The 23,877-nt window shown below is 44.5% G+C and overlaps 1 protein-coding gene and 2 long non-coding RNA genes across 4 annotated transcripts in view; 1 reads left to right on the plus strand and 2 right to left on the minus strand.

Moving 5' to 3' along the window:
• Window positions 1–6,824: 6,824 nt before the first annotated feature.
• LOC130535593 (uncharacterized) lies at window positions 6,825–10,035 on the minus strand. Its single transcript, XR_008953175.1, has 2 exons — window positions 9,827–10,035; window positions 6,825–8,184 (listed from the first exon to the last, which is right to left on the minus strand). It is a non-coding gene; the product is annotated as an uncharacterized LOC130535593 (long non-coding RNA).
• Window positions 10,036–12,504: 2,469 nt separating this feature from the next.
• On the plus strand, window positions 12,505–17,892 carry LOC130531221 (FAST kinase domain-containing protein 5, mitochondrial). 2 transcript variants are annotated; one of them, XR_008952043.1, is made up of 3 exons: window positions 12,505–12,612; window positions 13,279–17,552; window positions 17,660–17,892. XR_008952043.1 is itself a non-coding variant. In XM_057043114.1 (2 exons), the coding sequence occupies exon 2, from the start codon at window positions 13,283–13,285 to the stop codon at window positions 15,707–15,709; it is 2,427 nt and encodes an 808-aa protein (XP_056899094.1). In that variant the 5' UTR covers window positions 12,505–12,612; window positions 13,279–13,282; the 3' UTR covers window positions 15,710–17,892. The 2 variants fall into 2 exon arrangements, 1 of the variants encoding a protein (XP_056899094.1); XM_057043114.1 differs by having other exon boundaries at window positions 13,279–17,892.
• Window positions 15,115–23,877, minus strand: part of LOC130531228 (uncharacterized) — a 9,124-nt gene continuing 361 nt past the window's right edge. Inside the window, exons 2-3 of the long non-coding RNA XR_008952044.1 lie at window positions 21,597–21,755; window positions 15,115–15,252 (exon numbers count right to left, since the gene is read on the minus strand). This is a non-coding gene — a long non-coding RNA (uncharacterized LOC130531228). The remainder of the gene's footprint in view (window positions 15,253–21,596; window positions 21,756–23,877) is intronic.

Here is a 23,877-nt window from a genome sequence, read left to right on the forward strand (position 1 = left end):
CCCGGCATATTAGCTTCCTGTTTCTATACTCTTACACCCCATGTGAAGGCACAATTACTAATCCTCACTAAATTCTAAATTGTACTGTAGAATTGACCTTTACTCTCATTTAGCGTCCTGAAGGAGCTTCTGAGCTCTCAGTGACCAGATCTTGTTCTCCATTCTTCCCAGAGACAAAGCAATGCTGGAGAGACAAACAGGCTAGATGGTTCTGTTGGGTCCGAGGTTAGCATCTTCTGTTTGGGATAGTGAAAGACAGACTGGCTGGCACCATGTTTGGTTGACGTCATTGACCTTCCATTTGCTTTATAAACCTCTCGGTACGAACATCTTATCAGAATTGATGCTGGCACCGCATGCATGACTGCTGTGTGGGTGTCACTCCTCCTGATCAGTAAACTTCATTTCTGCACAGGTCATCTGAGTCTCCTGTGTCAGTTCCACAACTTGCAGAATTTGCCCACATATTTGATGTTTCACCACCTACATTACCGGTAATTGTTTCCTGTGAAAGCCATGATTTTTTGAAATATGGGCAAATATGATGATGGTGTTTAAGTAGTTAAAAAATAACTGGAGACCTGGAAACGGCTTATATACCAGAAGTCACTCACAGACTAGTAAGAACACTAAGTCAGTGGCAGGACTCAGGGCACCGTGGTGGGTCCACGGTGGAGGAATATGGGTAAAAGGGGTTGTTCACATCCTACTGCAAGTGGAATACACACAGATTTTGCCTCAGCGTTGCCTCGAGTGACTTTTCCACAGCCTAAATGATATAATTTCTATACCTTTACCATCTGAAAAGAGTAAAAGCAAAACCCTCACAACAAACAAGCCCCGACACGGAGCTCCATCTTACAAAAATCCTGTAAAATCCGAAGGATCTTATTAAAACACCATCTCCCCCGATGGTAGGTGATTATTCATATTATTTTGTGATGTTCCAACATCTTTAGGAAGTAACTTTCCTGCAACAGGACGTAAAACCATCTGGTGCCAACACTCAATGATCAGAGTGGACCGATTGATTGGGTCAGCAGGGGGCAGCCTGTCACGAGAATCAATGATGGAGGCTAGAAAATGTCTTGAGGAAAGAGGAAGCAATACACTCGTTCATGCATTGAAAGCAAATGGAACCGAATGTTTAAACTCTGAATATGCCAGAAAGAGATCTCATTGGCTATTTTGAGCTCCAATGGTTGATCTATTGGCATTCCCAGACTTCCCTCTCTGTATGGACATTTCTCTGCTTCTCCAGTCGACATTCTTTTAGATTCCGATTTCACTGTCGTGTGTTTTATCTTGACATCGACAGCAGTAACTGCCAGTGGACTCTTTCTTGGAGGAGCTCTCCATTTCTGGTATTTCATGTCCTGAACTTTGTGAAGAGTCCTTAAGTACCAGATCACAAAGGTGCACGGGGAGACGCTGCACATTAGACCCAACTGGTCTCCCCATAAGAAACCTGGATTTTTTTTTTCTCTGAACGCTGGGAAGGGGGAATTGTTGCAGCGGTCGCTACTTTAACATCTTTAGTGGGGAAATTTCAACCAGAGCACGGACTCCTGTCACTGAGCTTCTCCTCCCTGATGGAATGAGAGACAGGTGACGGCGGGGCTGAGACAAAAAATAGGTCACAGATGGAGAGCTGTGAAATAGTGTGTGTTTAAAGATATTTGGTGTGATTTAGCAGCCCGGTATAACCACAACACGAGTCCTTTCTTGCAAACATCTCCTCTGCACTTGGACTGTATCCCACACTCTCTCCCAAACTGGGCTGTGTTTTACAAGCACATTTGTGGAGAATTGGTCATCAAACCTCCCAAAATAACCAAAACGAAACCAAAATTCATTTATATCCTGTCAACGTGGCTGAAATCCATCCAACCTAGAGACAAGCTCCATTTGCTCATCAGGAACAGTTATCATTTGCTCTGGGTATTAAAAACAAGGGGACATTTCTGAAACTACCAGAGGAACAACTTCCCCTCAACCCCAAACCTTCCCTGGAAAGAGCCCTTTTCCCAACAATATTTCCAGGAACTTTTATAACCATGAATTTGTTTACCTGGGTAAAATACTCATGTAGCTCCACCTCAACGGTCTGGAAAATGTCTGCAAACCAGGCTGTTGGCGTGCGCGGCCAGGGATACGATCAGACGCAGCCTCGCTCTTGCATCATATAAGCTTAAGCAACATTGTTTCGGGTTGCTATTCTTCTGCAGACTTGGTCATTCAGTGTTACAGTCTCAAAGTTCTGTCTTCCTCTGCTCCAATGAGACTGGGCCTCGTAGCTTTTCTACTTTCCTTCACACGGAGAAAGAACATAGAGCCTTTAAACAGGTTTACACTTTGATTTCAGTGCCAGACGTTCCTCCTGCCATGTGTTCTCTCTTTTTGTGAAGAGCCACACTGCTGTTCTGTCACACTGGGCGCTGGGTTGGGCTGCACTCTGCAGTAGAGAAGTGAGCGGAGGCGTATCCACACGCACGCTGCTCAGAGTGCCCAGCAGAACACCTCTGTGTCTGTGCCCTCGTGGTATTAAAACGTGGATTAAAGTTTCCGTATGTGACGTGAGCTTATAGTGTTGTTCCCCCACCCTTCCACAGCACAGGGGTGTTGGGTTCACTCGGCACCTACGTGAATTTATGCATCAAACGAGCGTCTTCCGACTGTCTGTCCTGACCCGCTGCCTGCCGTTCCATCTCTGGGGGGAGGGGGGTCATGTCATTCTTGTTGTGGCTCATGCTAACTTTGCTGTGCACTGGGGTTTGTCTTCGCGCGACCCCTCCAGAGGTGAAAACTTCAATCACGGTCTGCAGACACCTCAGCTGTGATAAGACTGACTGAATGCTAATATGAATGCTTATAATAACCGTTTTCTTTTGCCTCGAAGTTGTTGTAACTGAAGTCAGAAGTGATGTTTGCCACCCACTGCTTCTTCAGTGCATTGACTGCCTCCAGACTTCTCGAAAAATGTTGCCTACACAATGTGACAAAAGGAAAAATAACAGAGTTACTCTCTCTGATTGTGTGTGATTACATATATACAGTATGTAGCCATTGTTTAGAGCTTGTTTACTGCAAAAGTCGAGGTGGGACTGGGCAAGTGAGAAGGGAGGTGCTCTAAAGCAGCACTGCAGGGATTTAAAACACAGGATGTGATGTAAATCATAACATAATTTAGTCTTAGTACTGTTTTACTCCCTCAGTTCTTTTTCTCAGTTTTTAGCTTTTATACCTTTTATCCCATTTACTGTTTTAGTCCTTCAGTTTTTAGCTCCAGTGTCTCCTCATGGTGTTTCCTCATGGGGGCCTGCCAGGCTGGGAGATGTTACCGGTCTACTGCTAGGGGTGCTGTCCCGTTGTCAACTCTCGCCTGGGTGGTTAGGGGGCTCTGTGCTTTGGTGTGGAGCCTCCGGTCTGTCCGGGTCGGGCTGGTCTTTGTGGCGGTACCACCTGTGGTCACGGACCGTGACCTTCGTCGGCCTGGTGGGCCTCCAAAGGTGGCATCTCCTTCGCCTCAGGTCTCGGTGCCCAGCCATGTCTCAGCTTGACTCAGCTTGTTTGTGTGTGTGGGTGTGTGTGTAAGTGTGTTGTATGCATGTGTGTGTGTGTGTCCTTTTTTTGATTCTCTTGCTTCGCTTTGCTGTTTTTATCCTTTGTGAGGCACTTTGTGCTACCTAGTGTATGAAAAGTGCCATATAAATAAAGATTGAATTGAACTGAAAAAAATTGAATAAGAAATCCGATGTGACTGCGGCTGATCACAATAGAAACATGGAGACGAGGAAACATGATGTTAAAACCAGCTGAAACCAGCTGGAGGAATGGAACTCTCAGAACGGAGCGCCCCTCCCAGATCTGAGCCCCATACCGAATGAAATACTTTATTTTAAACAACGGAGTGGACGTTATTCCCAAATCTCAGTGGAGGTCATTGAGATCTTTCACAAAAAGATGGAAGAACCTCAGGAGCTGACCTCAAAGGTTCTAAAGAAATCGACGTTTAACACCTCTACACACCAACGTGCTGACAACAGCCTCACATTGGAAGGAAGGTGGATTCATATAGGAATGCTAAAGATGCCACAGTTAATGCAAATTCTTCAACAGCTCTCGCGGTGCTGCTCTGCATCTGTGAATCAGAGTTCATCCTGCAGGAAGGCCAACAAGCACCATAGAGAAGCTGCAGCTTCAGGGAGGCTGACGACTAAAGACGTCAGAACACAATATCTCCTCAGATTAATCTGAAACGATCCATTTCAGGGTCTGAACCCACAACACACCTTAATATTCCAGACCTTTTGATATGAATTCAGGAAGAATTAGCAACTGTAAATGATTGGCATTATTAAAAAAAACAACCTTCCTAGATGCTGATAGCCCAACAGAATGTGTGTGATGTGTGTGTCTGTGAGAGAGAGTGTGTAGGTGTGTGTGCTGTATAATAAGCAGGCAGGAGATTGCCCCCTAATCTCAAACAGACATTCTTTACATTCTGCCCGTGTCTTGCTTCACTAGTCACATAGTCAGCAAAGGTTTCCAGCACAAAAGATTGTGATTAAGCTCCTCCTGAGAACTTCCCAGTGACCTGCTTGGAAAACGGTTTTATTTGTGTGGCTTATTAGAGAGTCCACTAGCATAAACTGGCAACTCGGGCCTTCCATAATATGCAAATGTCAAATTGGGAGGTCAAGCGCCGGTCGGGACGGAGCTGCGCGGAGCTCACAGAGGTCGTCTGAAGGAACAGACCCCTGTCGCACTCGGCGCCAGCGCAGAACTGCAGCCTCAGCAGCACGGCTGACACGTGCATTTTTCTGTGTCTGTTTGCAGAATTAAACAACCCCCTGAGACGCAACATCAACACACCCAAGGTCTTTTCTGAATATTCAATTAGGCCTACAAATATGAGGCGCGTCCAGGGTCTGCCCACCGATGACCGTGAGAGTGGAATCAGGCAGGCTGGAGGTTCGGGATCCCTAATGAGGAGAGGAAATCAGAGATGGTGGACGGATCAAAATGTGTCTGGGCTTATTAACTCACCCTGCCAGCGAGGAAGAAGTCCAGCCGGGTCAAAGGTCGATGAGACTGACAGCGGCCGAGGCTCAAAAAGACCACAAGTCAACATGAAGAGATCACATTCCTGCAGTTCCTGCAGAAAACTCTTCATCACAGGCGCCAACTCTGACCCGGAGGTGGCCGAAACAGGAAGGACGTGTAAGGAAGACAGAACAAGCGTGGCGGTAAACACAAGTGGTGTTTTCCCAATTAAACCTGGAGTTTAGCACAAATCTGAGGTGACAATTGTGGCGACGGGAAGAACCGGGGGAAGACATGAAAACAGAGGAGGGTGGAGGAGCGAGAGCGGAGGAACGCACGTACCGATGAGCACATCTGCGCTGGGAGACTTGCAGCTTAATTAGAGTTCGCCTTTAGATGACTACCAAGAGAGGTTCCCACAGCTCCAGCTGGAGCTGGTGAAGACACCTTCTCTCATCACCGTCTCAAAATAACGGTAACAAAATCACAAATCTCTGGGGGGGGCAAAAAAATCCACTGAAATATTTAATAACCTGAGGGCGGCGTGATTTCCCCGTCACATATTAGATTAGATTTCTATGCAGAAGTAAGAGGAAGTCCTCTATTAATTTGAGCCTCCCGAAGCGCTCGATCAGCAAACTTCATATGAAACGGAGGAAAACAGGATGGAAACAACCACACAGGAGTGCACAACTGCTCATAAACACACTTGATTCAGCACAGTGCACAACGGCATCATGTTCGCCTGCTCAAAATGCTGCTCAAACGCCACAAATCGCAAATTAAGGCTCTGGCTGCTGAGAATTATTTGGAAGATGAGACCATTTGCATAAGTTCATACATATTCATCTCGTGACAGCCATCCAGAGAGCACCCGGGGATCAACAATGTCGTTGGGTTCCAATCTCTCTGAAGCAGTAATGCTAAATGTTTCGGAACACATTAGCACGACTTTAAACAACAGACGCCGTCCACCTGGCAACCTACAATTGTGCTGCACTCTGCCTAATAAAAGCATAACAGTTTAGAGTCCTCAAAGTAAATAGAGGTTACAAGAGCAATCGGCACGCGCTGACAGGCAGAAATGCATCTCTGAGTTCATGTCCCCTCTGGGTGTTTCCCATTTATCTCAACTGTCAAGTAAAGAGGACATGATAATGAAAGGTGAACACTCCAGTGAATGGCTCTTTCGCTCTCTGCCAGCCAGGCAGACAATGATGTATAATAAAAACGCAATGGCGAAAGGTTGGTGTGTGTGTGGGTGGTGTGCAAATATCTTATCAGTAAATGTCCAGAGGACTCAAACCAACATAATGAAGCCATGTGTTGGAGATGAAAACAAAAACATGCACCGGCCCAACTGTATACGTTTCATTGCTGTTGTTTGTGTGAAGGTTTCTGATCTGAATTCAGGGATTTTTCAGCAGCGTCCCTCAATCTCCCATTTGTGAGGACGCCTTCCCCAGATAAACATGCAGTTTTATCTGCTGTGAGATTGAGGCGACCAGTCAGCGTCAGAACCACGAACGTGCCGTAGGCAGATGGCGCCATCTGCTGGAGAAATGTGGTTTTAGGCTGCAAACCGCAAGTGGAAAAAATAAAACCGTACTCACGTTTCTCTAAAAACAGGGAGGAATACCATTGTTAACAGATGCTAAAAGCAGATTATTAGATAGTAACCTACTAAAGTGCATGCGTTCTAAACGTCAATATGGACCGACCTGACAGAGATCAAACGTAAACAGCCGGCCTTGAAGAATGACATCACTCCCCGGGAATGCTTTAACTTCAGGATTTATTAAACATCAAAGGGGGTTGGGGTGGGGGGAACGAGCTGTACAATTTAACATACAATGAACATGTATTAGAAATGTTTAGGTGAGCGATTAGTGGCTAAAAAAGAGGCCAATTTAACCACAAATATGCAGGAGCACAAGTGTATTTTTATTTTTATTGCACTAGTTATGAATTGCAACATGTATTTGATTCCAAGTCAGTTTAGAAAGTAAAAATTAGGATTAATTTAGAAATGTAATGCCCCCCATCATTCATGGTTTTTTTTTTACACTTAATTATACATTTTAATAAATAAAACATTATCCAGGTCTCTGGGATGGTGCCAGGGGGACGACTGTCCGAATGAAAAATACACACGTCCTGGACGGATTTCCAGGTCAATTCACAGGAAAACTTGATGCAGAGTAATTCCCTCCTTCCTCCACAGGCCGGGACAAGTGCAATACCGCATAATCTCTGAGCATTGCTACCTCTCCCAACCTGCACAGGAAAGGAACACTTTTGGATGGATTCTGTTTAGCTCCATGATCAGTTTTGCATGGATTTGCACAGCAGTAGAGAGAAAAGCTGAAAGCAAACCAGCAAAACTAACCAGGGACCCATGAACATGTGCTACTTGTGCAGTCTTCCAGTAGGAGAGGTGCATCTAGAAGTACTAGAAGTGCTCACACTGCAGTAGACCATCAGTAACTACCTGCACTATAAGCACTTTAATACTGCTGAAACCTGCTTCTGGTCAGAGCTGTTTAAAAATAACTGCAAATTCAGACCGCTGTCAGTTTTGCATAGATTTGCACAACTTATTTCTTCTTGCAGCGCAACCATGCAAAACTGACAGAGAACCGTCAAAAGAGCAGGGAACTCACAAACAAGGCGGATCGAAGAGAGACCCAGTCCCTCATGCCAGAAGGAGCACTTAGGGCAGTAGGTGCTAGTCTACTTCACTATCTGCACTAGATGCACCTTAGCATGAGCCCCGGAGGAAGGCGCACAGTCAGGACGACACATGGAGGTACTACGGGTACGTACTGGGAGAATTTCTGGAACTGTGGTGCAACAGATGATGAAACAGGCAACATGTGCTGTGAATGCATCCATGGATATCTCAAATGTCACCGTGGGGTCGGGTTACCCTCCGCACCGGCCGGATTCCTGTGTTTTCATGATCAGAATAGCGCTGAAAGTGCCTTCACTGCAGTAGATGTCATCAAACTACCTGCACTGTAAGCACTTTGACACTACTTTGACTTCCACCAGCACAAGGGAGGTTTTAAAGTCGTTCAATCGTGGCACCGGGACCAAAAAAGGGTCTTCCAGGAAGGATGCGAGCAACACATGGACCTGCAAAAACACAAGACACGGGGTAAAAAATGAGTCCGCAGAATAAAATTTGGGGCATAAATCCAGTCTCATACTGGCAGACTATACAAGTCCTGTGAATAACCATTACTAAATAGTGTGGTGCTGGGGTCTATTGTCCATGGGGCTACCAGCAGGCAGGAGCTACTAAGCAGATCACACATTCTCTGACTAATTCGGGCATTGGTAAAGATGGATCATGTTATCAACGTTATAGATGCACCCTGCAATTAGGTAACATATTTAAGGGTGAACTTGTATGGACAATAAACCTGCAAAACCTCATTTTCATACAAATTAAGTAGATTGCGATCGTCCTTTGTACAGAAGAAAACACATACATAGAGTAACATTTTTTTTTCTTTTTCAAAACCCAAGTGTTTGTCTTCTTTTATAGAAACAGATGAGCAAGAACACAAACTGGAGGATCGCAACACTTGTGCTGGATAAGTTGTACCCCTCCCCCATGCACTAACATGGCGCCCAGGAGTCCAGCTTTTTCAGCCTTTAAACCCCCCACCCCCCCTTCCCGGTGCAACTAAATAAATGCGAGGAGATGTCCGGTTTTTTGGTCTGTGCGTAGTGTACGGGCCGTTTCCATGGTGGCACAAAGCAAAAATCAAGCTAATTGCAACTTTGGAAGCCAGCCCAAGCTAGCACCTTTCGGCGGCTCCATCAAAACACACACACATCCAAGCGAATGTTGGCTAACGTGCTAATGGAGAACCCAGAGATTGGGCAAGATTTCAGAAGAAATCCTGTTGTAAGGACCATTCGGTATACCACAGAGGGTTTATGCAAACACGTCGTTTACCAGTGTTTAGAGAGGTACACATAATGTAATCTAATACTGAACATCGCCATCTACTAAAAGCAACGCTTTCTCATGCGTTAGCCATGTTAGCACTTGTGCGCTCTGTCCATGTATTAGAGCTGTTTACAAATGTCCATTCCAACTAACTTCCGATACTAATAAACCCCCTTAGGAAAACATAAGAAATCCTCAAATGCTAGTGTCAAATCGATCAGTTTATTGCCTATATACCATCGTAAGAGTGCATTAGCACCTAGCCGTTAGCAAAGGCGCGCGGCCTATTTCCACCCCATGTGCTGCTGCTTTGTTCTGGCCGCACTTTAAAGTGTTCCGCTCGGTGCGCTTATCAGCTGAAAACTTTCCACGATCACACGTGGTGGATCGCAAGAGTGCTGCGATCCACCACCGCCGCTACCAAAGTCGGCTCGGGCAGATCAGATTTAGACGAGGGTCACTCAGAGCCCCGAGCCGCCGCCGCCGCCGCTGCAGCAGCAGCAACACATGCTTTTCAAATCTCCCTCATTCTCCCACCATGGAGGAGAGGTTGCCATGCGCTCCTCGCAAAAAACTGTTTCCCAACGCGGAAACTAGAGATTAAACCGTTTTTCTCCCCCCCCCCCCCCTCTCCGCAACGCCAAAGCGTGGCTCCCGTGCTGCTTCCAACGCCGAGGAGTTTTACTTTGGCGTAATTTGCCCGCGCCTCCTGCAGAAAAAAAGAGGCTAACAACAGGTTTTCTCGCCAATAACATGCGCGTAATAAGACACTGCCTCGCAAAAATCCACCATCTTCACTCACTTGTGCGGACTTACCCTTTACGCACTGTTGCGGGGGTCTTCCGCCAAACTGCGGGGGAGACTTGAGGAACGAGTTCCACCGAAGGATGTAATCCCCAAAACGGCACCATGTGCTACTATTATGGTTTGCAGCGAGTTTGGGAGTCGTAGTAAGATTGCGAAAGTGGCGCGAGTCCACTCGAGGTTGAACCATGTGGTGAATGAAGGGCGGCTCCCTCCCCTTCCTCCCCCTCCTCTTCCTCCCAGCCTCCCCCTCCCAGCAGCTCCATTAGCATACACACCAAGGATCCCACTTCCTCTCCTGCACTCATTCTCAAGTTTCACCCCTTCACCGGGGTCGTTATTACAACACACAAAAGACGCGGTAATTACAGCAGTAATAACAATAATAATAACCCTGCATCCATGGGAAGTGTAAGGCAACAGTAGCTGTCTATTCAGTGTGAAGGAAGGGGTCCAAACATTGGGAGTTATTGAGGTATTTAGGCCCTGTAATGACGCTTGGCTGAATCCAGTCAATATTTTAGCATTTTTACTCTTTGAAAAATAATACTTTTAACATTTGGACCCACTTATATGGGGAAAAAAATTAAAACTACTCATCTGATCTGTATTTCAGTGCATATCTGGCTAATGATCACAACGGCTCAAAGAAATGTGTCTGCAGAATTTGGTAATTCAGTCGTTGCATTCAAACCTTTTGTTTGCAGAATTTCTCAGAAGTTAATGATTTAAAATCAAAAATAATGTAACTCGTTTTGACAACTTAATTATTCCTTAGTGGAGACTTTTCCTTCTGTCTGATAACTCATCTTATTTTCAAAACATAGGGAGTAACTTTTGGCAGTAACTTTGAATAGAATCTCACTGGCGCTGCTGCTCTTTGTGAGACTATAGACTGTTGCTGCCGTTAGGTCAGAGGCCGCTGCAGGTCAGAGGCCGAAGCCCCCCCCCCACACCCCCAGGTTTTTAATTTATTTTAATGATTTTAAAGAAGCCTGATTTAATCTGCGTCTTCTTGGAATGAACATTAAATTGATACATTTGTAAACTGTAACGGCTGCAAAGTTAAGCAGCACAAATCTTTTCACAACACGGCAACAACTGGGCAAAGTTGAATAAAATCAAACTTTTAATGTCGTCGATCCACATTTAAAAGGCCAAATGATTCGTTTCCAAATGGACAAAAATGGGCACAATTTTTAAATGTTTTGACTAAAGTCAAATGAAGCATTTGGTTCCCTTGTTGCTTGTGTAAAGTTTCTATGGTGATTCTATTCTGTGCTTAAAGCAAAGTAAAGAATCATGAGCATAAACCAAGTTCATAACAAATTCACAAACTTACATAAATCCCCCAACATAAAGTTCTGGCCCTTCTGCAATGAAATATACAAGATTTTAGAACTAATTAAAAACAGTCAGCATACATAAATATTCAGTGTTGAAACAATATTTTACAATTTTGAAGGATACTTGTAAATTCAATGTTTATTCCTGACTGAAAAATACACTTTTCGCTAATAGATTTTGTACATTTCGTTGATTCTAATTAGTTTAAATATTATTGCAAAGATTACAGATTACAGCCAGTGTTGAATTTTTAAATACATTTCATTTTCCCATAAATACAGGAGAACAAGAAAAAAAAGGTAAAGTTTGAGGAATGATTAATATTATCTCAGATCTGAACCGTCTCTTTTAGAAAATGTAGAGACACAGATGAAGGCCATGTAAAGAATTTCTTTTAATGTAGTTTTCTATTTATCACTCGTTTTCCACTCCAAAATCAATGTAAAGAAAGTGAACTCAGTGAAGATAAATAGGTGTTAATTCTTCATTCTTCCCCCCAGTTACAGCATATAAAAAATCCTTTTAAAACATGTTTTGCTGATTTTCTGTGAAGTGAATATTTACTGCTTTCTCTTTAAAAATATATTCCAACTTACCTTCCCATTTACCAAATCCTTGCATTTTTTAAGCATTGCATTTTAACTTTTGTATTACAAATTACATTAATAATATATAATAATTATAATTTTGGAAAGAGAAAATCACATGCATTGTGGAATGAATATATTTAAGTGATCTAAAGGGGGTTTGGAAATAATAAGAATAAACGGGCTCATAATGGTAATAAAAAGGTTTACATTGCAGATGAATATACAGATGCATAACTGCAGAAAAAGGCCGTGTGAAAACGAGTATTGTTTTAAATGAAAACACAAATTCCACCTCTTTTCGTTTTAAAGTGTATGTTTGCTAGAGTTAAAATTAACCATAGATTCTGCAAAAATATCGGCGCAAATGCGGCTTTAATTCAAATCTCTTAAATCCTTCAGAGCTTGTTCACTTTCTTCAGCGTGCACTCAGAAGTTAGAGCGGAAATGATGGTTTTTGAGGTGCCTTCCTTTTTGAAAATTCCGTTGACATGACGTTTGTACCTTCTCGGCTGCCATAGGTCATCCTGCGTTCAGTTATGGCGTCCTCCCTCGGAAGCAGAAGACACTTGCCACAATAAAGTAATAGTTGTAATCAATGCCGAAACTTTATACAACTAAATACATGAATGGGAGGAAACGTGCTTCTTTAAACGATTGTAAAACAGGCCCACACCCGAATCAACAGAAACCAGCCTATTTTCGTGAACCTATTGCTATAACACTGGGCTCACGATTCACGCGACATTTATTTTGAAAGTTTAAAAGCTTCCGGCCTGTTTGTCACGGAGCTGCACCGCTTCCGCTTTTCCCTGCATGTGTTGCTAATGGTCAATGACTCCCATTAGTGCTAAAGAATGAAAAGTAAGTGCATTCGTGACTGACCATTTCGATTCCGCTTCATAAAACGTAACTTACTGAACCCTTTATTATGTTCATATCTTTACCAAAACTACACGTATCTATCAAACCCTTAGTTGTACGCTTGAATAATCTGTGTAGTTGCCAGTAAATTAGAGGTTTAGCTGATCAGTATTATTGATCTCCAGGGTATAGAATTCACCTGTTAACTTGTCTCAACCTGATTTAAACCTCTATAATTTCTACAAAAGATTTACTTTCTTTTCCATGAAGGCTGTTGTCAGGCAGAAATAACTTATACCAAATTATTTTATAAGGCTTTGCACAAACTCATATTGATTCGTATTGTGAAGCACTACAATAGCATTACAATCATTACTAGATGTTTGTCCAGCTAGTCTTCCATGGATATATTTCCTGTTATATTCTACAGTGATGTACATGTTGCTCACACAAAAACAGCAGTTTATAAACTGTTCAGGTTTCTTTCATTGAGTTTTATTGTTGAAGTCAATTCGAAACATTTAAATCTTTGATAATTGTGTCACCCTTTGTTAGAAGTGTGACGCACGCTCTTTGTGACCTCTTCAACTGAGATGACCCCACAAACCTCTGTAGTTACTTAGTAACTTCTGACAAAATCATGCTTTTGTATTTTATACCTAACAGATCAATGGCTGCCTGTGTGCTCTGTCGACGGGTGCCCAGAAGATGCTACCTCCCGCTTTTGAGAAGAAAATCCACCCGGACTCAATATGCCCAAGTTTCGCAAGAAGACAACCAGGAGAGGAGAACAGTAAGCCTGGAATGCCAAGAAACCTCTGTCCAAGGAGGATACAAACTGTACTACAGCCCGAGCTCGTATTATTCTGTTTGTAACCCTGCAGCCACTCGGAGCCAAACTGATAATGAAGATGATGAAGGTATTTCTGTTTATGCTCCCTCATACTGGCAGCGGAGCAACCGCTACAGTGTGAGCTGCTCACGGAATCTCTCCAGTTCCAAAAACACACTTCTCGACTTGGCTTTCAATAAGGAGTCTCAACAGGAAGCACCTTCAGCGTCAGCCTATTGCAGAAAACCCACCCCACCAGAGGTAAAGGTAGATACCCGTGCCTTCCTCAAATGTCGGCCAGAGTATGCCTCTATGGCGCTTTACCTCTCTCATCGGCCATCCCATATCGAATGGAGGGAGGGTATGTCGCTGCTGCAAAAAGTGACTGTTCTAAAGGGCAACATGAAACCATCTGACGTGTCTGAGTTTCTTGGGGAGCTCAGCCGCTTGCACCCAGACAGGATCTCACTCCTGAGAAGTGACCAGCGCTTTACAATGCTGCTCCGGTATGCTGTGGAGCACCTTCGCCTCTTTACTCACTCTCAGCTGCTGCAGGTGCTGCAGGCGTTTGTGTGGCTCGACGTGCCGTCGTCTCACACCGTGCTGGGCCTGTTGGAGGAGGAGCTGAGCAGCCGAGCTGATCAGATGAGTCTGCACCAGCTGCTGCTTGCTGCAGACCTGTGGCGCTGCGTTGGAAGGCAGGTGCCCCGGTTCTTACGGCATCTCTATCAGTCAGTCCATCAGTACATCAAACAGGTGGGGGCTGCTGAACTTGTGCTGCTGCTGTATATAATGGGAGAGGGCAGGAGGTGCCCAAAAGACTTGATCCATCCTATAGAGCAGCTTCTGATGCAGAAGTTACACCAGCTGCACCCGGAGGAGGTCGGCACCATTTGTTTGGGGCTCTTTAAATCCCAGACTTCACTTTCCGGGGCTGCTGTGACTCATATTGTTGATGTGGCACACTCTCTTGTGGAAGAAATGAGTGACTTTGCCATTGTGAATGTGCTTAAATTCCTTCGATTCAGCTACCTGTATCACAGGGCCTGGCTGGAGGCCATGGCGCGAGAAGTTCCACGACGCGCTCAAAAGATGGGGGTACAGGGCTTAATGCACGTGGCGCTGGCGTGTTCAGCTCTGCATTGCAAAGATGATAAAATCCTAATGGCAATCGCTGAGAATGTCCCCTCGCTGGTGCCTCACTGCAGGAGTAAAGACTCGTGCAAACTATTGTGGGCATTTGGAACGTTAGGATTCCTGCCAGCTCAGTGCCCAAGTTTCTATTCAAGCCTGACAGAGTCTCTGAGACAAAGGAAAGCTGAATTCCAACAGTACCCAGGACATCTGCTTACCGGTCTCCTAGGCCTGGCTTTTGTCTCCCAATTCCCAGAGGACCTAATAGAATTAGCTCTGAGTCCCGAATTTGTCAAACTGGCACTAAAATCCACACAACTGGAGTTGAAAAAAGACTTGTTCACTTTGGATAGAGCAGTGGCTCTGGAGCTGCCTCAGTGGGCCGGCCCCCGCTTGAGCTCTGAACTCAGAGAAGAGGTGGAGGCGATGCTGTGGAAGTTTGCTGAATCAGACGTGTGTCAAAAAACAGAGGTCCTGGAGGCAGAGTCGGGTCTGCGAGACATGCTTGGAGGAGAGAGGTTTGTACACAAGAGGATGATCCTTCCGCACACTCGCTCCATCGACCTGGAGGTGCACCTCGACTCCAGCGGACAGCCGGTACCTGTGAATCCAGCCTCAGAGAAAGACCTGGTCCTTCCAGAGGACACCCTGTCCAAACTCCCGTCTCACCAAAGCTGGGAAGGAATGGAAATAGGAGTGAGTGTAACTGATGAATTGTTAGCACAGATAACAAATTCAAGCAACGCTGCAGGGTCTTTTACTGAGTCAGCAAGTTTTAAACCTACTTCACTGCACCAAGTACAGCCTGAAGAAGGCTGGGGCCTGTTTGACGCTGGCCTTGCCCTCAGCAGTGACCTCACAAAGGCTCTCATCACACCCAAAAGCATCGGATCAGCCCCACAGAACGCTAACGGCATCGTGAAACTAGCTATCCAGGTCTCCAGCAGGAACCATTATTGCTACCATTCCGACCAGTTGCTGGGTCTCCATGCCATGAAGAGGAGGCAGCTGAAGCTGGCGGGCTACAGGGTGGTGGAGCTCCGCCACAGGGAGTGGTCACCCATGCTGAGGAAGAGCAGGGCCGAGAAGATGGCATACCTGCACTGCAAAGTCTACAACACTTTAGAATGACACGGCAGTCCCGACTGCAGAGCTGCATTGTTTGGATTTCTAAACCGTTGATATTTGTATGTGCAAAGCGCAGAAAGCTGCCTGATAAGGCAGCAGAACACTTTGATTGTGGTGTTTGTTTGTCTCTGCTCACCAGAGGGCAGTAATTATTGTAATTATTAATTTTTCTGACGCCTTGTTTGTTTATCCAAGGGAAAATTTATGAGTGTTGAGCGCTTTAACATTCACAAGACCTGAATCTTGCAAAGAGAGTAGATTAGAGAATAGGAGCAGATCCTCCCAATTCTCTAATCTCTAATCTAAAGATGTGGAATTAAAACACCAACTCACAAAATTACTCTGAACATTTAGAGCTCTGTTTTATATGTTTAACATCGTAAATGTCATCATTATATTGTAAATGTACAGAAATCTTGGATGTTTGACGGCCAAGAGTGAAGAGAGTGCAGATAAAAGTTCCAGCTCCTCACATCAACCAGGCAATCATGATGTTTTTAAAGGTTATGAGAAGAATTTCTCAAGGTAAAGTTGATATGAATGTGGTAGAAGTGTTTTGTTTGATGCTTTCTTCTGAGGCTGTGGCTGTAAAATGAAATCTTCTAAATTGATCACTTAATCTCCTCACATTTTAAAGGCAAACGGAAGCTTAAAAAATAACGAATCAATCAAATTATTTAGTATTTAAGATAAGTCCAGTTTAATTCAGACGCCTCCCCGAAGTGGCAGAGAATATTAAAAATATAGGCGATGTCAGTTATGACATTTTGTTCGTGTGTGTGCGTGTGTGCATGTGTGTGTGCGTGTGTGTGCGTGTGTGTGCGCGCACGTCAGAGCTGGGATCAGAGTGTGATTAATGCAGCACGATGCAAACGTCTCTAAACCCAATCTGGCTGCAGTCCTGCTGAACTGATGTTCTGTGTTTGACTCCAGGCGGTTTTGAGGTGACTTTGTGCTGAGGTCGTCTCCGCCCGTCCCTCCACCAGCGCTGTCCTGTTTGGACGTCTGCTGGTGTCACTCTATTGTAACGCATGAATGAAATGTCTCCTCCTCCTTTGACCTCCATGGTGTAATCGTTGTATGACCACAACTCGGAGTAGGAACGTCCCAGCACCGAGCAGGCCATGGACCAACTTTTCAAATTTCCAATAAGCACCTTGGAATTCATAAATTCACCATTCAGTCACGAACATTTGAGTTTTGCTGCAGACTCTTCTAATTAGACAGCCCAAGGTCTGAAACGCCCCCCCCTCCCCCTTCCCCTCACTGAGCCTGAAACGCAAGTTTTTAAAAGCAAACTTACTTTCAAAAATATTAATGTGCAAGGTTGAACGCAGCGCTACAAAAAAGTCCAATAAAATGTCGCCTTTTGATGGATGTGGAAGCATGAAAGTTTTGGCACATCTTAAGTCAGATTTCACTGGAAGCTAACTTTGACTGCGAGTATCCAAAAAAGCAGGTCAGTGGTCGTGTTCTCTTTCATGAACTGCCCTTTTTATTCCCTTAGACATGAATTAAAGAGCACATGTTTAATAAAAGCTGCTGTCGCAGAAGGCTGTTCTTCTAAAATTAACAATTACCCGAAGAGGTTGGATAAATCTACAGTTAATGTTTAAACAGTGAAAATGTGAAATTCCATTATTAACACATGCAACGTCGCAGGACTGATGACCAATTGTCCATGAAGAGATAGAACAAAGAGCAGCACTGGAGGTTTGCTCCAACCTGCTGACAGATGGAGCGTGCTGAAGCTATGGTGTAGTGAGTGCACTGCAGTTGTTGCCCAGAGAGTGTTTTTCCCTCCGTCCCTGCATCACCTCAGTTCTATTGTGACTCGCTAATGCAGGTTAGTGCTTCTGTCTGTACAGGAGACAGAAATGCTTCAAGGTCTTCTGAATGAAAGCAGAAGAAAATTGAGTCATTTCCACCTAATGTCTTTCCCACTGTTATCAGGCACAACTATCAGCGGTGTCCGTCTCTGGAAGAGGAATTAACAGAAATCCGATATCTAACTGTAAAGGTAGCAGAGGACTTTGTTACACTATTTTAGAATTGTTATCTACTCAAATATTTAAAGGCATTCAACAATCATACATTTTACTCCTGTTTTTTGTTTTTTCATAATGTGCCACAGAAAAAGCATAAAATGAGTGAAGGGAATAAAGAAGGAACAGTATCCTGGCAAACGTGTACTGTTTCAGTATGTGGCCAGCAGGGGGCAGTAATTACGCATAATAGGGCAGGTTGCAGTAGGTCAGGTTGAAAACAATGAATTAGTCCCCTGATCTCGTTAGTTTTTAAGAATGTTTTACAGACAGGTGGTATTTATGCCTTCAGACAACAAGCTTTGGACAATTGATAAATGTAGCTATGTGAAACTGATTATTGATTACTGATTATTACTGTTTATTGAGGTTTAGGTCAGATTTTAGCACCTCTAAATGTCATCCTGGTTGACCAAAGTGTTGCACAGGCTTTAAAAGGACATAAATAGTCACCCTTAACAAAAGTCAGCAAATCTGTATCTGTCTATCTGCATCTGGCTGGTTTTGTTTGTTTTTTTGAAAAATCTAATGAATCGTCAGTTCCAACACAAGACAAAAATCACTTAAGGGCATAGGCCACATTCTGATATGCTATAGGAAAGAGTTAATAAATCCTTCAGATATCTGACAACTGAAAGGAAGAGTTCACACTTTCTCCACTTTCAAGTCAGTGCCATCCCCGCAGCTATGAATTTCACACTTGAGGGTGTGCAGGAATCAAGCTTTTGAAGTTGAGATGATTCAGCTTCTCATTTAGCACCATTTTCTTTGGATCTGAACGGACGGCCAAATAAATCCTTCATCGACCTGAGGAGTAAATGCTGTTGCTGATGGTGTGCTGTGCTCCTCTGGTTGACGCTAACATATTTAGGAGAGAAAACCTGGCTGCGCTTGTACACAAGTGTTGTTCCTGTGATGGAACAGCAGTTTAATTGGAGGATTATCGGCTCGGATTGGATCATTAAGCATTATTAAGATATCTGGAAAGGTGTTAAAGCCTTCTGTCAGGCATTTGTCCTTGTCCCACAGAGCCCAGGAAGAGTGGTGAGGTTTGTGTGTGGCTGTAAACAAAAGCAATAAGCAGTAAATAATCATTAGGCTTAGACACTTTCACATGTGACCAGTATTTCACCCATTAATGGAGGAGGATCTGGTCGAGTGAATGCTCTCTCAGTAATCCCCCTCTTATTTGCATTTCAATTCTTTTGCTTTCTCAGCCCAGACGCTAATCCAAGCTGCACTTGCATCAACATTTCTTAAGTTATCTCAACATGGAGACATAACTGTTTGCAGTAATTCCTTTATTTGGCTTATTGTACGGAGCAAAGCCTATTGTCACGTATCCCGTCGCCGCCGGAGCGCCACTCTTCTCCCCGCCAGACAAAGATCCACTTCACCGCCTCGCATCGTTGAGTGGCAACATTCAGGAGTTGCAGGTGCGGATTAACCAGATCCATGCAAATGTTTTCTCTCCTGGTGAGCGATGGCAGATGATCTCTGCTGCAGTGCTGCAGGACGAGGGTGTCGCTCCCCCTCCTGTGCACTTCAGCAACCTGCCTGGATGGCTGCTTTTAACATTCCAAACACACGCACGCTGTGAAGCCAGCTGCTGTGCTGACATGACTGATGGAGTGTGCAGCACTCGTGTTTGCGTTCACTATTGATTGACCTTTATTAACTTAAACAGGACCTGTTCCTCATTTAGTCGGGGATAAACCTCTTGGCCTCTCGAACCTACTGGATTTGTCTGGGCCTTAATTATTATTAGCTCCATTTCCTCGGAGCGAGCGGGTCGTGGGTTGCGTCCCAGCTCCAACAGGCCTTTCTGCACAAAGGGACGATCTCTCCACGCGTGTGTGTGTGTGTTGGTTTCCTCTGGGTCCTCTAGGCCCATCACCATCCAAAAGCAGGCTAGGTCGGCCCACAGTGGCGGTCAGGACTGAGCCTCCATCTGACCTTGTACAACTGATGTGTGATGACAGTAAAAATCTTTTTCTTTGCGATAGTCTCAATAGTAACAGACGGGGGTGGGGAGGAGCTGGCGGTGGTACGTGGGCTGCGTCTGCTTTTTAGGATGGAATTGTGAGTTCAAGCCCATAGAATCTTCCGCAGTCAGCCTGTGAAAAGATCCATGATGACCACAGGGCACATTAAGGAGAGTCGGAACGCCCAAACACGGCTTGACAACTCAAAGGTCAGCAGAAATAAGCGTACGAGGAGAAGAAGTGGCTGCAACATAAGCATATGCTGCTGTAATTAAAATAAAGCTCTCCGTCGTATTCAGCACTTGAAGGCGTTTGGAGAAGAAAACACTCAAGCGTATTAACATAACGCGTCCCCTTGTGTGATGTTCGAGTTCCTCGTGACACGTGGAACGAGTAGTGTCAGGTTACATAACCGACGTGGTTCTCTTCATTTGGGCCCACAGATCGTTACAACTTAGCGTGATCGGTGTCGACTCATGAGGGCCGCAGTGAGACGGCCGAGCGTGAGCAGAACGCTGTACTGTAGGGTTGTAATTTCAGTGTCATGGCTGCCATTTCTGACACCTCCAAAAGAAAAAAATGATGAGTGGACATTTTGGAGTTCAAGGTTTCTGTCAGGATGACATATCGTTATGCGCTTACAGCAGAATCTGGGCAGCTAAATGGAGCATGCGTTGAGTTCCAGTCCTGTCGGACAACTCAACATGATGCCTAATCATTAGACACTGCAAAACTGCTCCAGTTTTCAATATGCAAGTCTTGATTTCCATCCGATGATCATATCTCTGCAACAATATTTCAGTTCTTTTCCATAATTTTAGGTCCATTTTGACATAGATGATTCAGAAATGCTTATTTCTCCCCAAGCAATTACCCACGTAATCTACGACCATTCAAATTTTAAATAGGAAATGGGAATTCCCGGGCTTTATTCCTAATAAATCTCCATTAACGACCGTGCTGTCCTATAACAGAAATTATAATGGCTGCCCGTATCTGTAAAATTGGAAAACTGATACTACATCTTCCACGCTAAGCTTATGCAGTGAACAGACATTTAGCCTGCAGGTTAATAAGAATACGTGACTGTGTTTAATGCCGGATGCAGTTTGAAAGACAGTGTGGGACACGCTGGGCTTCTGGCTGATGGATTTAGAGTGTGGTCAAATATTAGTGGAGTGTTAGTGGGGAAATAGAGATGCAGCACTTGGAACAACCTTCACGACTGAATATACACTCTGACACTCTGATTGGTTGGAAGTTGTGTGTTTTTTTTTAAAAATGCATTGGGAGTGTTGCAGTGGACTGCATCAGAATGAGAGCGTGCAGATAAGCCTGTCGGCATCTGGTCCTCCTTAGCCCTCACATCCTCTGATTAATGGGAATTTATGTCTCAGTCTGTCCTTGTTAAACCCAACAGAGTCATTTAAAGTGACGTCTTGATGATTGCAAAGTGATTAATTACATTATCTTCCTGAACGCTCAGAGATAAGAGGCTGAAACGAAAGAGGGGGGCACAAATACACACATATGCTCCCACACACACACACACACACACACGTGCACCCCCACATGCAAGCATCTTGTCTGGTAACAGTGCATCATCGACTCCCCCCAACATTCCACAATCCAGATGCAAAGAGATGAAAGAGCGGCAGGGATGTAAAAATCTTTCCACTGTTCTAACACTCTTTTATGAATAATTAACGTCCTTTACAGAAAATTCCATCGGACCGCCATCGCAAAACATTACGCACCACTGTGCCTTACTCTGTTCTATTTCCTGGCCGTCTTGAGAGGCGGAGAAAGCAGGAAATCATCTACAGTGTATTGAGTCGCAGCGGAGGACTCGTGATTCACCTGAGACAGTCGTTGGTACCGATCTGAAAGTGTTGGACGATAAAGACGCCTTCAGAGCTGCTGCAGACGGCAACGTGCTGCTGTCAGACTCACGGAGACGCCTGAAACGGACGCTCCGCTCTCAAAAGGCCACCGAGGACAGCAAATAACCGGATCTACCTAAAGGGAGAGGACAAATGTCAGGGTGGCCCAAACAAAACCCGAATCACGGAGCTATTTTAAGTTCCCCAGAAATGCCAGACTCGTCGCCCATCTGGTTGCGTTGGCCGACAACATGAGTGAAGGCCAGCTTCTGTTGTCGCCCCGCTCCTGGCACTGACATTCCAAACACAGGTTAGCTCAGCTGCTGGAGATGGCGTTAAATGGAATTAACCGTACTGAAAGCCCGAGCGGGTGACCTCATTCCTGATGCATTATGGGACCTTCCCATCAGAAAGAAGCCTGAATAATTTCTCTGTTGGTGGCTTATCAACCTATCCCTCAGCTTATTAGGCTGCATTCCCGCTCTAATCCGGACAACTTAATTATACAGGAGATGTCAGGCTTCCAAGGACGCTCTTATTCAAGAGTGAATATTTGATGTTGCCGTCCTTCCTGCGTCATAAAAAATGGGATCTGCTGAGCGGGCGAAAGGACAGACACGTGCAGTCGAAGGGATTTACACTGTAAAACAAGTCTCACATTGAAAGTTCGATGAGCCTGTCGTATGTTTATGAGGATCACGTTACATGTGTGCTGTGCAGAATATTGAAGAGTGTTCCTGCCATAATTTCCAATTACAAAAGTTCACAGTCTGGACAAAAACCTGTCGCCGCCATCTGCACGCGTCCCAGCAGGTGTTGCTGCCGTATGAACGAAGCCTTTGTTTGATTAATGCCGTTAAAATGTCTCCGTCCTAATAATACACTTGCAGTTAAAGCCAGTGCAAGAAGTTCTATAAGTTGCTATAGCAACCAAGCTTTTCCCTGCTGTTCTCATGTGACCAGACGTTGCTTTGATCTATAATAGCCGGTGGCTAGGTGAACACTCTTTTTTCCTTCAACTGGCTTGTAAGCACTGGGAAAACTCTCCCTGTGGGGGAAAACAACCCATCAAGATGGCAATCAGCTCTGAGACGTGTGGAGGAAATCTGGTGTATTATCAACGTGTCATCTTCCAGGGAATCAATAGGCAGCTTTTGAAGGAGCCCAGTGCTCCAGCGCACGACATTTAGAAGGAAACAGGCGAGGGAAGCACTCAGATCTCATTTTCCTTTTGATTAATATGTTTCTAACACCGTTCACCCACCGACTCAGGTATTTTTAGACATCCAAGATGGCTGAATTATTAAGGGACATTGTCCAACCTAAGATAGTGTTTGTGAATAATTCATTTTACATTTGTTGGGGTTTTCTCTTCGTAAACCGTGGAGACTGATTATCGCACCTCAGCGTTGTGTTAGATTGTGTTTTTATCATTTTATAATGATGTCTGTTGTGGAGGATTTCAATCAGCAGCAGATTCAGTTATTTTGTGTCTGTCCTCCTCGTGTGCCACCGCAGGGTTATTGCTTATTATTTTATTTTGAAGGATTCATATTCTGAGCACACAGAAAACATTTCATTGCTATTCGTTTTAATAATAGTACTGTGTTATTGAACTACAGTTGTGGAAGCATTAAGGACACTGTGGTACTATAAATATTTATCGCATCACTGAACTTGTTTTCACAGGGATTTGTCATGAAACAGGATGGCAAAGGTGAGCGTGAGGCTGGCTGTGATACCCACTGATGCTGGGCGTTTGATAAAACACCAAAGTGATGAAAATTTCCTACTCAAGGGCACAGCGAATAAAATAGATATGAAAATAAAAGGTCACTCGGCGCCACCGAGGACAATGAGCTAAAACGTAGCCACGATGCTAATTCAGCTTTAAAACGTGTTGGTCTGAATAAGCCTGTGAAATTAAAATGACACTAAAATGTAAGCAATCATGAAATCCTGCATAAATGAATCAGATTGAAACTAGCTGAGCAGCTCCGGGCTCCAGACTTCCCTGCTGTCGGTCTTTAACTGAAATCTGAGAGCAGACAGTGTGTCGAACAAAAGATGGGGCAGCAGCGTTCAAGTAGCACTTAAATAGACAAAGTAAGTGTTAATATAGAAAAAAGAGATAAAGCAATGCTGAAAACGTGGCTGAACATGGTGAGCAAGGGGAAACCAGGCTGGTTTGGACTCTTTCTACTGGTGTCATGGCCTGACAGATGAAATGGCTACCGTACATGAAAGAACTTATCTGG

Source organism: Takifugu flavidus, chromosome 1 (assembly GCF_003711565.1).
Source record: "Takifugu flavidus isolate HTHZ2018 chromosome 1, ASM371156v2, whole genome shotgun sequence".
NCBI classification, from domain to species: domain Eukaryota; kingdom Metazoa; phylum Chordata; class Actinopteri; order Tetraodontiformes; family Tetraodontidae; genus Takifugu; species Takifugu flavidus.